This window comes from Moschus berezovskii, chromosome 14, assembly GCF_049115385.1.
Source record: "Moschus berezovskii isolate FMDL1 chromosome 14, NW_MosBer_1.0, whole genome shotgun sequence".
Classification (NCBI taxonomy): Eukaryota; Metazoa; Chordata; class Mammalia; order Artiodactyla; family Moschidae; genus Moschus; species Moschus berezovskii.
The window spans coordinates 51,268,610-51,286,815 of NC_142473.1; the positions used below are offsets into that span (position 1 = coordinate 51,268,610).

The 18,206-nt window shown below is 40.7% G+C and overlaps 1 protein-coding gene across 1 annotated transcript; it reads left to right on the forward strand.

Annotated features, from left to right (window-relative positions):
• The first annotated feature begins 15,350 nt into the window (after positions 1–15,350).
• On the forward strand, positions 15,351–16,298 carry LOC129553849 (olfactory receptor 52L1). The gene has a single exon (XM_055422551.2). The coding sequence runs from the start codon at positions 15,360–15,362 to the stop codon at positions 16,296–16,298; it is 939 nt and encodes a 312-aa protein (XP_055278526.2). The 5' UTR covers positions 15,351–15,359.
• Positions 16,299–18,206: the final 1,908 nt, after the last annotated feature.

Consider the following 18,206-nt stretch of genomic DNA (forward strand, 5'->3'; position numbering starts at 1 on the left):
GCACATCCCAATCATTTTATTCAAAGGTTCTTGCCAGCCATGCTGCCAGGAGCCCATGGTTGGTCTTCACCACGTGGATCGAGTCCATTGTTATCATGAGAAATCTTTCTGGTCATAATAGTCTCATGGCAAAGAACATCATGAACACTTGGCTCCACAGCTGATTGGGATGTGCCTAGATAGCCTGATTGTGAATATTTCCTCTGTCCTTTATTTCCTAATCTGAACATTTCTCTATTCCCGGTGATGGAGGGGTTTGGGGTTAGGAGACACAGATGATGGCTCTGGATATGCCATTTTTTCTATCTAATGACTGACTGTGCAACATCTCCTAGAGTGTGTATGGAAAGTTCCAATGTTTGCTTGGTTTTAGTTTGAGTGTCATCAAAACTTATAAGTGCTATGAGCTTCAGGTCACTAGGCTCCTGTGTAGTAAGAACCTTTCTCAAATCATTTGAGACAGTCACAATGTGAGAAAATACCTTTTACTGAAATATGGGTGTTTTTTATTTAAAACAAACTTATGTGGAGCAGATACTGTGATAGGGAATAATGTGATATCCCTATATTTAGTGAAGAAACACATGTGAATAGTGGTTTTCTTTTTTAAAAGATCTGTTGTATTTCAGATTTATTGTGTTTTAATTTACCTATATTTTTCTTTGGATAAAGAAGGAATAAGATAAAGTGTTGAATTTATGTATTTGATAAGTATTAATTTAGCAAAGCAAAAGTAACCATGTAATTATTTGTATCTCACAACTATAACATATGCTAGAATATGATGTTGATAAACATAGGTTTATTAGTAAATTGAGAAGCAGTTATGCCACTTAAACTGAGTTACTCTTTCTGAAATGTGGATATGGAGTGATTTCAATGAGGCCTCCCTCCATCTCTGCCAACAGGAACTGGGTAAAAAGTTATAAGAGGATTGTCATAATTTATTTGTTGCCTGTCTGTAGGATATTGCCTTAATATTGATCTAAATTATTTTGAGTCCCTAAAACAGTTACAATAATTTTTAGTCCTGGAAGAAATCAAGTCACTGGTACTTACAAGTGAGACGCTCAAGTGATCAGAGTATCCTATCTTGAGATTCCATCATGGTAGAAGTGGTAGGGTAGATGGTTAGTGTTTCCAATTTCTCCTTTCGTTGTAAATTTTACTTCTAATAAGTAGTTTTCTATTACAAAGCTGAGTATGAAGTCTTTAATTTGGTTGTCACACTTGGGTGAGTAAAGGAAGATTGGTCTTATTGCAGGAGGGATTACATATTCTCATCACTCTGTTCTAGGTGTGGGATTTAAGCTATGGTAAATTGTCCTGGGGAAGCCAGCCTATGCTATATCACACACACTGGAAAGCAACTACTTTGACACTAGAGGTATTTAGTTTGAGTAGATTATAAAAGGAGTAATTTGCTTTGTCCTTCCATTTATACTACTTTCCAGTGCTTGGAATGTGGATGTGAAGCAGCTTCCTTGGATCAAAAGATGGAAATGTGTGTTGAAAATGGCAAGGCTACGTTATAGAAAAGTCTGTGCCTTGATTCTTCCTGGGTCACCAAACCTGACTTAAATCTGTGACAAAAATGAACTTGAAGTTGGTTAAGCCACTATATTTTGGGGGGCTCTTTGTTACAACAGACTAACCTATAGCTTAAGCAGTATACAGTTTTCATCTCAGATCTTTCTAGTAGTATACGTATTTCTCTGCCTGAAGGACGTCTTAAAATTTCCTTTTGAAAAGATCTGTGGTTCTTGTCTAAAAATCTATTTATTTTACTCACAGCCAAATTTAGTATGAGAAAATTATTTAAATTATTTTATTATTTAAGTTTCTGCTGTGTCTGTGGTATATCCTCTATTTCATTCCTAGCAGTGTTTACTTGTGCTTTTTCTCTTTTCCTTGATTACCCATGATAAACATTTATCAATTTTATTTAAGTATTTCACTGTGTAGCCATTCAGCTAAATGTTGGTACTGATGCTTTGGATTAACCTTTTTGTCTTTTCTGCTGGTTTACTGACATTACCTCAGAATTAACTGATTCTCTCTGTATGGTCCCACAGCGATGACAGGGCTTGGAGATTCAGCAACATCTCCTTCATTTATAGAGGGAGCTGGTTTCCCTGTCACTTTTTTTAGCACAGGATACTAAACTGACCCATCTCCTCTGAGACTACAAGAATAATTTCTTCATCAATTCACTGAATGATTTTTCTTTTATGTTATTATATCTATTTATTCTAAGCTTGGAGTATTCCCTAGATCTCTTAACAAGAACATTTCCTATCTCTAAACCAAGCTTTAACTTCTCCAATTACTCTTTCCTTAACTCATAATTCTATCATCCACATTTACATTGGTTTGCAGATTTTTTCATTTTGTTTTTTTCTATATTTCCAATCCAATTTGACTTATGGATCCAGAAAATTCAGAAAATATTCGAACCAATCGTTTTACACTTCCCTGTATCCTAGAACTGTTATTGTTATTTTCATAATTCTTTGTCTATTGAAGGAGACTTTTGGGAGAGAGAGAAAGTGCATCATATTTTCAATCCAGGCTCCTGAATCAGAATGATTACAGTTTAGATTTCATTTTGTGGTATTAGAAGTTTTGTATATAGCTTTCATTTTAAGCCATAAGCTTCTGGTAGATAGGAGTATTTTGTGTTTCATTAACTTCTCAAAGCTAAGTGTTCGACTTAATCTCCAAAGCAAGAAATGTCTTCAGTAGTTGTGATACAGGATGAACGCACAAACTTGGCACCTCTGCAGAGAGTGCTTCTTTTACTCTGTTAGTAGTTTCTGGTGTGGTTTTTGTTTAGGATTAGGAATACAGATCTCTCATCCAAGAATTAGATGTTCCTCAACTTGGTAGAAACAGAGTGCCTCTTTGAGAGAAAAAAACTCAGGAGTACTGCTTTAGATTAGAAGCGCAGGTTTTCTACTCTTAATCCTCCCTGTATTCTTAGTAGTAGCGATCACCCACAAGGAATTAAAGAGGAGCCAAGGTAATGTATGGATGTGAAAGCTGGTCTATAAAGAAAGCTGAGGGACAAAGAATTGATACTTTTGAACTGTGGTGTTGGAGAAGACTCTTGAGAGTCACTTGAACAGCAAGGAGGTCAAACCAGCAAGATAATCAACCCTGAATATTCACTGGAAGGACTGATGCTGAAGCTCCAATATTTTGTAATGGCCACCTGATGCAAGAACTGACTCATTGGAAAAGACCCTGATGCTAGGAAAGATTGAAGGCAGGAGGAGAAGGGGACAATAGAGGATGAGATGGTTGGATGGCATCACCATTTGAATGAAAATAAGTTTGAGCAAGCTCCAGGAATTGGTGATGGACAGGGAAGCCTGGCATGCTGCAGTTCATAGGGTTGCAAAGAGTCAGAAATGACTGAATGACTGAATTGACTGAAAGTAATAATAGAGACTCTTGAGAGTCCCTTGGACTGCAAGGAGATCCAACCAGTCCATTCTAAAGGAGATCAATCCTGGGTGTTCATTGGAAGGGCTGATGCTAAAGCTGAAACTCCAATACTTTGGCCACCTCATGAGACGAGTTGACTCACTGGAAAAGACTCTGATGCTGGGAGGGATTGGGGGCGGGAGGAGAAGGGGACGACAGAGAATGAGATGGCTGGATGGCATCACCGACTCGATGGACATGAGTTTGAGTGAACTCCGGGAGTTGGTGATGGACAGGGAGGCCTGGCATGCTGTGATTCATGGGGTCGTGGAGAGTCGGACACGACTGAGCGACTGAACTGAACTGAACTGATAATAGAGCATAGCTCTCCAGTAAGTCATGACTGATATATGTGGAACCAGAGAAAACAGAGGGGGCCATCAATTTCATTCCCTTAATTCTAGATCTTAGGATCGCTGCTTACTCCCTTCCCCAATCTGGGGGGATATACTTGATGTGAAAATTTGGCTCCAAGTACAAATATCTTTGTTGTTCTTGCTTAGTTTCTGAGTCTTGTCTGACTCTTTTGCGACCCCATGGACTGTAGCCCTGCCAGGCTTCTCTGTCCATGGGATTTTCCAGGCAAGGATACTGGAGTGGGTTGCCATATCCATCTCCAGGGGATCTCCCTGAACCAAGGAATAAAACCTGCATCCCCTGTATTAGCAGGAGGATTCTTTACCACTGAGCCATCTGTAGGATCCCCATAAATGGATGAAGATCTAGAAAAATGTAAACTACAAAAAGATAGTGGCTGGCTCCCAAGTTTTCTTTGGGAAGCCGATCATGGGTACTCATGCAAGTGAACTTATGACATTTGAATGTGAAGCAAAACAGAGTCCGCTGTTGTCCTTATAGATCCTCTAGGCAGTCAGTGAAATGGACAGGTTGGAACACGCTACCTACTCTTAGACTCAACAACCCACCACTACTCCAACAGTCTCTGTCCAGTTAGTGACCTTTCTTCCCGTATGCAGAAACAAGCAAGAGAAAGTAGAAGATAAGGTTCTATTTTAGTAGGCAGCAGAGGGTGCCTTTCACTTTCTTTGGGTGAGCTTGATAATGTTACAAGGGCTTACCTAGTAGCTCAGCTGGTAAAGAATCCCCCTGCAATGCAGGAAACCTCAGTTCAATTCTTGGGTCAGGAAGATGCCTGGAGAAGTGATAGGTTACCCACTCCAGTATTCTTTGGCTTCCCTGGTGGCTCAGATGGTAAAGAATCTGCCCGCAATGCGGGAAACCTGGGTTTGATCCCTGGGTTGGGAAGATCCCTTGGAGAAGGGGATGGCTACCCACTCCAGTATTCTTGCCTGGAGAATTCCATGGAAAGAGGAGCCTGACAGATTACAGTCCATGGGGTCACAAAGAGTAGGACACAACTGAGCGACTGTCACTTGATAATGTTAAAGGACAGTTGGAAAATGTGGGGGGAGCGGGGTACATTTTTTTGCTGGGTCATTAATTATGTCTTAATAAATTTCAAAGAAAAAACACAACATATATTTAAACTGGAAACAATAACAATATATGTCATGATAAGGTCCAAACAACCAGAAATTAAACAAAATACTTCTGAATAATCTGTGATTCAAATAAGAAATCATAGAGAATATTAGAAAATATTTCAAACTATAATGACCTGTAGTAAAAGTTGTGGAATATAGCTAAAGTAGAGGGAAAATTACACTTTTAAATGTTTATATTAGGAAAGTATGAAGATTTAATATCAATTACCTAAGGTGACAACTTAAGAAATTAGAAAAAGAATTATAGATTTAGACAAGGTTAATAAGATTAAGGAATTATTAAAGATAATAGTAGAATGAATAAAATTGGAAGGAGAAACAATAGAGAAAATTTAGCAATTCAACAAAAGAGCAAAACTAGTACTTTGGAAAGATTGATAATATTGATAAAATCCTGGTAAGATCATCAAAGAAAAAGAGAGAAACACAAAGGATCAATATGATGATTGAAGAAGTTCTTATGTAGACTATAAATCTTGACTTAGGCATACACTTCCTGTTTCTAAGCACTTACCCCTAACCCTAGGTTAACTATAACATTGTCCCAGTGAACCCTGGACTGTCATTTGCAGCTGCAAATGCTTCTGGATTGTCATCTGCCCAAACCCACCATGTAAGTTACCCTTTAATAAACTGATCCATTGGGTATGGAGCCGTCTGCCTTGGTTTTTGGTTTCAAGATACCATCTCAGTTCAGTGGGCAATTTTTGTTCCCTTCATCCTCAACACTTGGTCACTTCCAGAACAGTCCTATTCAAGGCTAGCTCCAGGGACAGCTGCCCCAGATGGACAACTCTGCCAAGTTGAACTGCTGTGTTCTCCATTCTCTCAGGCTTGGTTTCCTCCCCACTCACCCTATCAGGTATAGTTGGTTCTCTTATCACATAACACATGAATTCTTAAAATTCACTATGCTATGCAAAATCCCATGTGAAAAACCATAGATGTATGGAGAAATGGAGTGAGTAGGATAAAAAAGATAGAAAACAACATACAGTAGAGTTTTGCATATTAAATGGTTAGAAAATACCCCATTGAATACAATGCTTTACTTTGAAAAATGCAGAAGCATGCTTGTGGAAATTGACAGAAGAGTTGCAGCTTGTGAATTATTTTGAAGTGGTAAAAGAAACATTATTTGAAATTAGATGGAAATTTGTGAAGTGAACTAAGTAAGGTACCTTGTAGCTGTTAGGGATGTGTGCATTTGTGTGTTTTGTATTTTCTTATGACGGTCATTTTCAGTTTGATGCAGTTTTCTGTGTTCAAATTATACAAAGACAAGTATGAAATTCAAATATCCTCAAAATGTTTTCTAATATATCACTGGTGTTGGAACACCTTTGTATGTTCAAACCAAGTGATACAGCAAAACTGTATACTTTCTTTCCACTGTCAACAGTTTTCCATAATTCCAACGACTCCCCAAAAATATCTGTGTTCCACAAAGTTTTGTCTAGGTCTTTCCAAGTACTTCCTGGTCTCACCCGGGTATCCCCAGATCTGCCTTTCACTGACTTATTATCTTGTAAGAAGTATATTGAATATTGCCTTTACTCATTCATTTTTAAAGCTACGATCATTTAAAATCGGTCATATCACTACCTTGAAACTACTTGCTAATGAATGTGCATCAAATTAGGTAGAGTTCCACTAGAGAGCAGAGGATATACTCATATTAGAATAATTTAAGAATGCTTTACTTGTGAAGGGACTATTCATAAGGATGTGGTCTGTAAGAGATCCTAAGCAGCAGGGCAGTTATGTATGGCTTGTAACATCACTTGTCAAATGAGTGACTGTATTCCCACAGCACAGAAGTGTTTAGACATCACAGACCATGTCTTGATACCCAATTTCACAAAAACAAAAGGTGGAGTTGGACTGGGGTAAAGTGTCAGGAGGAATGGGTTTCAATCTTGTGCAGAGCTAGTGGAAAAGTACTGGAAGGTTTTTGTTGGGTGGGTGTTGATCAATAGGGTGTGTCAAACATATTGAGTCATTCTTGAGATTGCAAAAGCATTAGTCTGTGATTAGGCCACCTGGGCTTGCTAACTGCTGCTCTTGGAAATTAGGCTCCTACTCTCCATAGAGACTGAGAGATGGAGTGCTATCTCCTTTGATGCATATATATATTTAAAACTTATTTATTTATTTATTTATTGGCTGCTCTGGGTCTTCGTTGCTGCATGTGCTTTTCTCTAGTTGCAGTGAGTGGGGGCCACTCTCTAGTTGTGGTGTGCAGGCTTCTCATTGTAGTGGCTTCTCTTGTTGCAGAGCACGGGCCCTAGAGCACCTGGACTTCAGAAGTTGCAGCATATGGGCTCAGTAGTTGCTGCGCCCAGGCTTAGTTGCTTTGCACCATGTGGATCAGGGCTCGAACCCATACCTCCTGCATTGGTAGATGAATTCTTTACCATTGAACCACCAGGGAAGACTCGATGTTTATATTTTAAGAGAAAGTTCCCATGTTTTGAGAAAGACATTTCTAGGTTGTAAAATTGGGAGGAGGTTGGGAGAAGATTTATGTACATGGCAAAAGGGCAGAGAAAGAATTTACAATTTCTCAAAGTAAAGTTTCTCAAGCAAATATTCTAAGGAAACATTGACTGTGTGGATCACAATAAACTGTGGAACATTTTGAAAGAGATGGGAATCCCAGACCACGTGACCTGCCTCTTGAGAAACCTGTATGCAGGTCAGGAAGCAACAGTTAGAACTGGACATGGAACAACAGACTGGTTCCAAATAGGAAAAGGTGTACGTCAAGGTGGTATATTGTCACCTTGCTTATTTAACTTATATGCAGAGTACATCATGAGGAACGCTGGGCTGGAAGAAGCACAAGCTGGAATCAAGATTGCTGGGAGAAATATCAATAACCTCAGATATGCAGATGACACTACCCTTATGGCAGAAAGTGAAGAGGAACTCAAAAGCCTCTTGATGAAAGTGAAAGAGGAGAGTGAAAAGGTTGGCTTGAAGCTCAACATTCAGAAAACAAAGATCATGGCATCTGGTCCCATCACTTCATGGGAAATAGATGGAAAAACAGTGGAAACAGTGTCAGACTTTATTTTTTTGGGCTCCAAAATCACTGCGGATGCTGATTGCAGCCATGAAATTAAAAGACGCTTGCTCCTTGGAAGGAAAGTTATGACCAACCTAGATAGCATATTAAAAAGCAGAGACATTACTTTGCTAACCAAGGTCTGTCTAGTCAAGGCAATGGTTTTTCCCGTGGTCATGTATGGATGTGAGATTTGGACTGTGAAGAAAGCTGATCGCCGAAGAATCAATGCTTTTGAACTGTGGTGTTGGAGAAGACTCTTGAGAGTCCCTTATACTGCAAGGAGATCCAACCAGTCCATTCTAAAGGAGATCAATCCTGGGTGTTCATTGGAGGGACAGATGCTAAAGCTGAAACTGCAATACTTTGGCCACTTCATGCGACGAGTTGACTCACTGGAAAAGACTCTGATGCTGGGAAAGGTTGGGGGTGGGAGGAGAAGGGGACGACGGAGAATGAGATGGCTGGATGGCATCACCGACTCTGTGGACATGAGTTTGAGTGTAGTCCGGGAGTTGGTGATGGACAGGGAGGCCTGGCGTGCTGTGATTCATGGGGTCGCGGAGAGTCGGACACGACTGAGCGACTAAACTGAACTGAAGGCTAGGGGTCTGTAGTCTTAAAGAAACCTGTCCAAAGTTTAGACCAAGCCATCTTGGTCATTGGGTGATTATTATTATTTTTTTCTAGTTGGCAATCTCAGAATGCTGTTGTATTTATCTGATGAAAGCTGTTGGGGAGTTGAGCTAGGGCTTGGTGTATGGTTGAGCTTATTTCCCATGTCTCACGGGGCATGGCTATTTATAGCCATGTGGATCACTGTCCTATTTTTTGACCCAGTCACCACTATTCTGGAACACTCACCCCTCTTGTGTGACTTTTGGCTCACTTCTTGGTCTAATAGTGCATGTGCAAAAGGCTAGTCCTGCCTGTCTAGTATCAGACATTTCTGAATAAATATTATTTTTGTAGTAATTCTTTCCTGTGCACATTTTGGGCTTCCCTTCTTTCCTATTATTTCATCACAGCTGTCTTTTGTCTTTTGAAGCATGTCCGTATTTTCTGCTTTGTAAACACCTCTCCGTTTGTTTTGTATCATATTATAGAGTGATTTACTATTGAACATCGTGTCAGTATGGCTAGTTTTTAGAATGGAAGGAGGAAGTTACAGTGATTTCTGAGTTTGTCATGTGGATTCAGAGATCTTTGGAACTTATTTACTATTTGGAGTTTTTGAGACTTTCTTCATGATACAATGTCTTATCAATTTTGAAGCCATTGCATGAAAAGTACATGGTGTGTATTATCTGTTTTTACTAAGAGTAAGCTATTCAACTCAGAGACATTACTTTGCCAACAAAGTCCATCTAGTCAAGGTTATGGTTTTTCCAGTAGTCATGTGAGTTGGACTGTGAAGAAAACTGAGCGCCGAAGAATTGATGTCTTTGAACTGTGGTGTTAGAGAAGACTCTTGAGAGTCCCTTGGACTGCAAGGAGATCCAACCAGTCCATCCTAAAGGAGATCAGTCTTGGGTGTTCATTGGAAGGACTGATGTTGGAGCTGAAACTCCAATACTTTGGCTACCTGATGCAAAGAACTGACTCATTTGAAAAGACCCTGATGCTGGGAAAGATTGAAGGCAGGAGGAAAAGGGGATGACAGAGGATGAGATGGTTGGATGGCATCACTGACTCAACGGACATGATTTTGGGTAAACTCCAGGAGTTGGTGATGGACAGGGAGGCCTGGCATGGTGCAGTCCATGGGGTTGCAAAGAGTCGGACATGATTGAGCGACTGTACTGAACTGAATTGAAGCTATTCAACATCTGTTCAAACCCACTTTTCCATAACTGTCTTCTATCACGGTGACTGTGAAGCTGAAATACTTAACATTTGAATCTTGGACCTAAAGATGGACATCAGACTCATTTCAATCAGACAAATGCAAAAGTCTGTTGAGGCTTTTCTTCCTTCTTATCTGGAACATGGAATTGAAAGCAAATGATTGTAATAATAATTTTGGATTTGTTGTTGTTGTTGTGCAGTGGCTAAGTTTTGTCTAATCCTTTGTGACCCCATGGACTGCAGCACACCAGTCTTTCCTGTCCTTCACTATCTCCAGCAGTTTGCTCAGACTCACATCCATTGAGTTGGTGATGTCATCCAACCGTCTCTTCCTCTGTTGCCCCCTTCTCTTTCTGCCTTCAATCTTTCCCAGCACCAAGGTCTTTTCCCATGAGTCTGCTCTTCTTATTAGGTGGCCAAAGTACTGGAACTTCAACTTCAGCGTCAATCTTTCCAATGAATATTCAGGACTGGTTTCCTTTAGGATTGACTGGTTTGATCTCCTTGCTGTCCAAGGGACTCTCAAGAGTCTTCTCCAGCACCACAGTATGAAAGCATCAGTTCTTCGGCACTCTGCTTTCTTTATGGTCCAACTCTCACATCCATACACGACTACTGGAAAGACCATAGATAGCTTTGACTAGATGTAGCTATACTTTATGTTTAAAAATCAAACATATAGTATTTTCTTTCAGCCTTTTTCTAGATGTTTCAAGCTTACAGTGAAGTTGTTAACCAGGAATTTATGAATGGTCTCTATGGTAGTCTGTGAACTTTGTAAACATATGGAAACAAATCTCATCATTGTTATTACTCTTATCATCATTATAATTTATTACCATTAGGAGAGAGTCTACTTAGCTTTCATGAAGTTTTTAGAACATTTCACTCCTCAAGTAAAAAATGCAGAAATCTATTCTTTACTCAAAATTTTGGCCAATATTCACTCCTTAGCCTTTAAATTTTAAATAGCTGAGCTTTTGGTTTTGTGACATAACATTTATATGAAATTAATTTTGATGTTAATGAGAAGTATGTAAAGAAATTGATTTTGAATTATTAAAAAATAGCATCTACATTTCCCCCTAACTGATTATTATGCCTCCTTTGTCATATACATAATTTTTATATGTATTAATTCTATGGCTGGAGAATCCCATGGACAAAGGAGCCTGGTGGGCTACAGTCCATAGGGTTACAAAGAGTCAGACATGACTGAAGGGACTAAGCACACACACACACACATGCATTAATTCTATATCTGGGTAATCTGTTGTTTCATATGTCTTCCTGGTTATTTTTGTGCCAGTATCAAACTGAATTAAATAGTCTATTTTTATAAAAATTTAATGCACAACAGGACCATATAACTTAAAACTACAATTTTAAAACTCTTTTTATGTGTTTATTCTTCCAGATTAACCTTAGCATTCATGCATTGGGTTCTAAAATATCACAGTTTTGGTTGGGATTTTGGCTAGATATGATGGCAAAAGTTCGCTCCTTTGGGAACCTGCTGGGAGGAACTGTTTCAGGATCAATATTTATCTCATACTTGCTGTAGGAATGGAGTTGATGTCTGTGGACCTGTCACAATCCCCTAGGAGAGAAGCACTCAGTTCATCAAAAACGTGTGGCATTTGTCATAGGTTGGATTTTCCAGAGTAAGACTTGGAGGTTTGTATGCAAGAAGTTTATTGTGAAGCATACTTGAAAATTATACCTGGTTCTATCTGTCAGGATGTCAGGGAAATATGGAGAAGGGAAAGAGGTTAAACTATGATCCAGTTACCCTAGATACCTAAGCTAATTCTCTGAGATGCTCTTGAGGGAGATGGTCCTTCAGTGTTGTTTCAAAGTGAACAAAGAGGGTCAAGTCTGTGTGTTTGTATATAAACCAGACACTGGCTGAGAACTGCACTCAGGAAGAAAAATGGTCTTGGATGAATCAGCAAGGGACAGTGACTTAATTATGGGCTTTTAGCACCTGACACTTTCAACAGATGGAGGAATGAACACTTTTAACCATGGAGTCCACTAAAGAATTTGCTGGGGCTGAATCTGACCTGTGAATATGAGAAGTCTGAGCTTACAGAGCAATGTGGGGTTTCCTAGCTCACTGAGCATGAGCCATCCTCACAGGCATCAGGATGTACAGGCTTGGGGGTGATGATCAACACTGGACAAACGGGACCCTGGATCAGGTGAAGTTGCCACTCCCTGCTCTGTCTCTCTGTCCACCCAGCTACCCCTGGGGTAGAAGATGGCTCTGTGTGTCTCCAGTCATTCTTGAGGCTAACTCTGGCTCTGTCCAGGCATGTTCTTCTGGGACCTGGCAATTGGTAAGGACAGTTTCCCTGCTCAGCCCTTTTTTTGCAGTCACCAACCCTACCTTGGGGCAGTACAAGAATGGATTTACCTTTCAGAGTGAGGATGACAGAACCAGCTAAAAGTTTTTGCATTGTATCTCAGTTGTGGAAAATGAGGTCAGGTTTGGAGCTTAAGGTTCTGGGGAAGGCTTTTGACAGATGACTTCTATCTTTCCCATAATCCTCACAATAGGAGTTATTTCTTGGTTCACTACTATGGCTGTGAGTCTTCTAATATGTTTGACACCTCTTAGTAGTTCTAAGTTTATTTCCCTTTGTCTCAGAGATGTTATCCTCCAAACTAACTGATTCCTCAAAACTAACCCACTCTGTTTCAATCCCCTTAGCTTCTGCCCTTTAAATCACACATGCTGCAAGCTAATCTGTGAGCTTGCATATACTTCCCAATGCCAGTAAATCTCCATGGTCAGCTGAGCCATTCACAGGGGCCTTAGCATTCTCCTAGGTTGGCATCCTCATCACATGTGGTGCATGTAGGTATGTCTTATTTACCTAATTTACCCAAGTCTTGCCAGACCTAGTACCATGCTTCACATCCTTGGAAAACTTGAGTTGCCCAGACCTATGTGATGCATTTTGTTTCCTCTTTGGTATTCAGAGATTTCTGTGTGGGCCTTCTGGATGTAAAATCTTCTTCATCACTGATACTTCCAAGCGAGGCAGAAGATCATCATGGAGACAGAATTGGGACTCAGTTTCTTCAGCTGAGCAGAGAGGGTCATCATGAGACCTTCTTGAGTCTGGGAATTTCCTCCTCTTTCTAAGTTCTCTTCATGTCGCTAAGTCTTGCTCAGTCCTATGTTGGGACTGACCAGTGTTCTTGCCTGGAGAGTCCCGTGGACGGAGAAGCCTGGTGGGCTACAGTCTGTGGGGTCGCAAAGACTCGGACACAACTGAGCGACTAACACACACACACATGTTGGGACTGTAAAGCATGCATTTTCTTGGGGTAGCCTGGAGGTCAAGAGAACGATACCCTGGTTCTAGGTATTTTATTAATGATTTATGTATCTCAGATTTGACATTTGACCTCTACATCTGAGGGTTTGCTCTCTATTTTTCTCTCTCCTAGTAGGTCATCCCCACAAACCCATACTTTTTGTGTCCTCACCTAATCTCTGTGTCCCTGCATCTGCCTTTACTACTGTCATAAAATCCATACCACTATAAAGAAGGAGATTAATGAGGCAGGGACAGGCCACATCCTACAGAGGAGCCTTCCTGCCTGTAGTGACGGATAGTGGTGGAACTGACCACCATGAGGGGTTCCTCATTTCTGACACACACCTAGGATTCTGCTACAGCTTCCTATGCAGAGAGATTCAGTGTGGCTCTTCTGCCATGAGACACCCAGAATATCACTTGGTGAGGAGCGCTGAGGCTCAGTCAGTCCATGTCTCACAGATGCCCCACCGTCTGCTACATCATTCCTGTCCCTTAAGTTCAGGGTCTGTCTTGTCAAGTTCTCATGATTCCGGGTTGCTTTATATACACATTTATTTATTTTAAATGTAGTCATATAGATATTTATTTATTCACCAAACATTTCTGGGCACCAATTAAATTCTGGCTTTTCTGGGACTTGCCCTGTGACTGCAAGCATGCATGCATGCATGCTTATTTGCTAAGTTATGTCTGACTCTTTACAATCCCATGGACTAGAGCCCATGAAGCTCCTCGGTCCATAGGATTTTCCAGGCAAGAACACTGGGGTGGGTTGCCATTTCTTTCTCCAGGGTATTTTCCCCACTCAGAGATCGAACTTCCATCTCTTGTATTGGCAGATAGATTCTTTACCACTGAGTCACCAGGAAAGCCCATAAGCAAGGCACAGTCCCCACTTGTTAATGACTGACAGACTAATGAGTTTTATGGTTCAAAGTCATCAGTGCAATGACATGGCCAGTAAGGTGATGTTAGAGAAAAGTAAAGGAGACATGCCAGGCTGCCTCACAGAATTTGGGGAAGGCTTCATAGAAGAGGGGTAACTTGAACTAAATTTACATGAATAATTAGGAATGGACAACTTCAAATTTTGTTACTTGTCCTCTTCTTTCTGGCCAGAGAGCTAAATATGTCTTCATTTTTAGGTTCCAGGGAATAAAGTCCCTTCTGCTTTTCCTCTACAAATCATTGAGGGATTTCTTGTTTACTTTAGTAGTTAATGCTTACCAAACATCTCTGGGCTTTCTCCCTAGACTCATAACAACACAGTACAAAGAAGAGGCAGGTTGTACTCAGACACATGTCTCTGCTCTTTTCCTTTGCCCACTGAAGTTTATCTTCATCTTCCTCCACTGCTCTGCTGACACTGCTCCTATCAGAGCAATGGGTGGTGGCCTTCCACAAATGCTCAGCTCTCTTCTGACTCCTCAGCTGATATGTGATAAAGATGTTGAAACTTGTAGCAGAAGGGAAGTAGTTAAGAGAGAATTAACTTTCTCATTGTGTAGAATGTTCAGCACTGAAATATGAAGTTTTGGAAAATTGTGAGATTCTCTTGGAGGTGTCAATGAAAAATGTTCCTTTACTTATGGAGTTGAATCTGAAAAGAAAGCAAAAGTTGGGAGATATGTTCCCTCCAGGCATTTCAGATTTTGTACATGTCACGGTCACAGTTTAGGGGCATTCTTTTTTGCTATTGTTGAGTTACGAAAAACACAGTTGAAGTGGTGTATAGATTTATAATCCACAAGAACTGAATCATTTCTGACTCTTATTGATAATACATAAATACAAGTGTGTAATCTTATCTTACACTGAGAAGACAATTATTTCACACCGTGTCTGTCATTTAAGACAAACATACATACACAAACATATCAGTTCAAAGATTTTTGTTTAACTCTGCGGAAGTTAAACATGGTAGCTATTTAATTCGTATTTCTTGTTAAGTGGGGGTTTCAGAAGCACTGAATCATCATGATAAGAGACAGACAGCAAAAGTTTGAAATAGAGAGTTACGGGGACAAAAAAATGCACCAGGAATGGAGAAATTATGATTTTCTTTTTGCCTCTTCCCTTTCCAAGCCATTGATGACAACCCTGAGTAATTCCAGCTGGAGGCTGATCCAGCCGTCCTTTTTCCTGATCGGCGTCCCAGGGTTAGAGGAAAGCCAGCACTGGATAGCACTGCCGCTGTGTGTTCTTTACCTCCTTGCCCTGCTGGGCAATGTCACCATCCTCTTCACCATCTGGGCTGACCCGTCCTTGCACCAGCCTATGTACCTCTTTCTGGCCATGCTCTCTGGCATTGACCTGGTCCTGGCCTCCTCCACTGCACCCAAAACCCTTGCAGTGCTCCTGGTTCACGCCCATGAGATTGGCTACACCGTCTGTCTGATCCAGATGTTCTTCATCCACGCGTTCTCTTCCATGGAGTCGGGTGTACTTGTGGCCATGGCTCTGGATCGCTATGTAGCCATTTGTCACCCCCTGCACCATTCTACCATCCTGCATCCCAGGGTCATAGGGCGCGTTGGTTTGGCGGTGCTGGTGCGGGGGATACTCCTCCTTCTCCCCTTCCCCATCTTGTTGAGGAGACTCGTCTTCTGCCAGGCCACCGTCATAGGTCATGCCTACTGTGAACACATGGCTGTGGTAAAACTCGCCTGCTCAGAAAGCACAGTGAACCGAGCCTATGGGCTGGCAGTGGCACTGCTTGTGGTTGGTCTAGATGTCCTGGCCATTGGTGTTTCCTATGCCCTCATCCTGCAGGCGGTGCTGAAGGTACCAGGGGGTGAGGCCCGACTTAAGGCCTTTAGCACATGTGGATCTCATATTTGTGTCATCCTGGTCTTCTATGTGCCTGGAATATTCTCCTTCCTCACTCACCGCTTTGGCCAGCAGGTGCCCCATCACGTCCATGTTCTTCTGGCCACACTCTACCTCCTGGTGCCACCTGCACTCAATCCTCTGGTCTATGGGGTGAAGACTCAGCAGATCCGCCAGCGAGTACTCAGGGTGTTGACATAAAAGGACAGATCTGAGCATATCCCAATCATTTTATTCAAAGGTTCTTGCCAGCCATGCTGCCAGGAGCCCATGGTTGGTCTTGGCTGTATAGAGAGTCCACTGCTATTGTGAGAAGTCCACAGCTGATTGGGATGTGCCTGGAGAGCGAAACTTGTAAATATTTTCCCCATTTTTTTCTTTCATGATCCTGACATTTCTCTATACCTGGTGGTGGAGGGATTTGAGGATAGGAAAAATAGATGATAGCTCTGAATATGCCATTATTCCTATCTCTGTCTAATGACTGACTGTACAACACATCTGGAGTGGATATGGGAAGTTCTAAGGTTTGCCTAGTTTTAGTTCTGAGTGTCATCAAGGCTTGTAAGTGCTGTGAGCTTCAGGTCACCAGGTTCCTATGTAGTAAGAGTCTTTCTTAAAGCATTTCAAACAGCCACAATGTGAGAGAATGCCATTCACTGCAATATAGGTGCTATTTATTTTAAATAAACTTAAGTGGGGCAGGTAACATAATAGATTCTGGAAGTAATGTGATATGATCTCTATTTTAAATGAAAAAAACATGTGTAGTGGTTTCTCTTTTTTAAAAGATCTATTTGTATTTTAACTTTATTGTGTTTTAATTACCTATAATTTTACTTAAGATAAAAAGGGAAGAAATATTGAACATATTTATGTTTTATAAGTACTAATTTAACAAAGCAAAAGTAGCTATGTATTCATTAGTGTCTCATAACCGTAACATGTGCTAGAGTCTCGTGTTGATAAACATAGCTTTATTAGTAAATGTAGAAGCAATTATGCTACTTAAACTCTTTCTGGAATGCGGATACCTAGTGATGTCAATTAGACCTCCTACCATCTCTGCTAACAGAAGCTGGGTAAAAGCTTACAAGAGGATTGTCACAATTGCTTTGTTTTCTGTTTGTCAGATGTTGCTCTAATATTGAGCTTAGCTATTTTGAGTCCCTAAAAAGTTTCAATTTTTTTTTAGTCCTAGAAGAAATCAAGTCACTGTTACCTTGAGTATTAGAGAAAAGATGATAGCTTTGGATATGTCATCTTTTTTGCCTTCTCTGATGCTAAAGCTGAAACTGCAATACTTTGGCCACCTCATGCGACGAGTTGACTCGCTGGAAAAGACTCTGATGCTGGGAAAGTTTGGGGGCGGGAGGAGAAGGGGACGACGGAGAATGAGATGGCTGGATGGCATCACCGACTCTGTGGACATGAGTTTGGGTGAACTCCGGGAGTTGGTGATGGACAGGGAGGCCTGGCATGCTGTGATTCATGGGGTCGCGGAGAGTTGGACACGACTGAGCGACTGAACTGAACTGAACTAAACTGAATAACTGACCTTTCAAGGTCATCTGGGTTAAGGGTGGAAAGGCCTACCTTTTGGCAGATTTTAGTTTCAGAGTGTCTTCAAATCCTATAAGTTAGTGGTATGAGTTCTAGGTCATTGTGTTCCTGGGTGGCAGCAGAGTTTCTCTCAAAGCAGTGTGAATGTTATTTATTTATTTAAAATAAACTTAAGATGGGAAGGCACTATAGTAGGTCTATAGAGTAATAAAATATAATCTCTATCTCCAAGGAAATATCTCCCTCTTTATGTGCATATGTGTATGTGTGTGTGTGTATAGTGAATTTATTTTTAAAATATCTGTTTGTATTTTCGGAGAAGGCAATGGCAAGCCACTCCAGTACTCTTGCCTAGAAAATCCCATGGATGGAGTAGGTAAATTATCCATAATTTTGTCTAGGATAAAGAGGGAATAAAACCAAGTATTGGATATATATTTATGTGTTTTATGTCTTAATTTAACAAAATAAAGCAAATATGTAATTATCAGTATCTGACAAGCATATAATTTATTAGTGTCTGGTGTTAGTAAACATAGGTTTATT

What these genes read in the sequence shown, in the direction of transcription:
- LOC129553849 (XM_055422551.2), top strand. Translation starts at nt 15,360, where the DNA reads ATGACAACCCTGAGTAATTCCAGCTGGAGGCTGATCCAGCCGTCCTTT.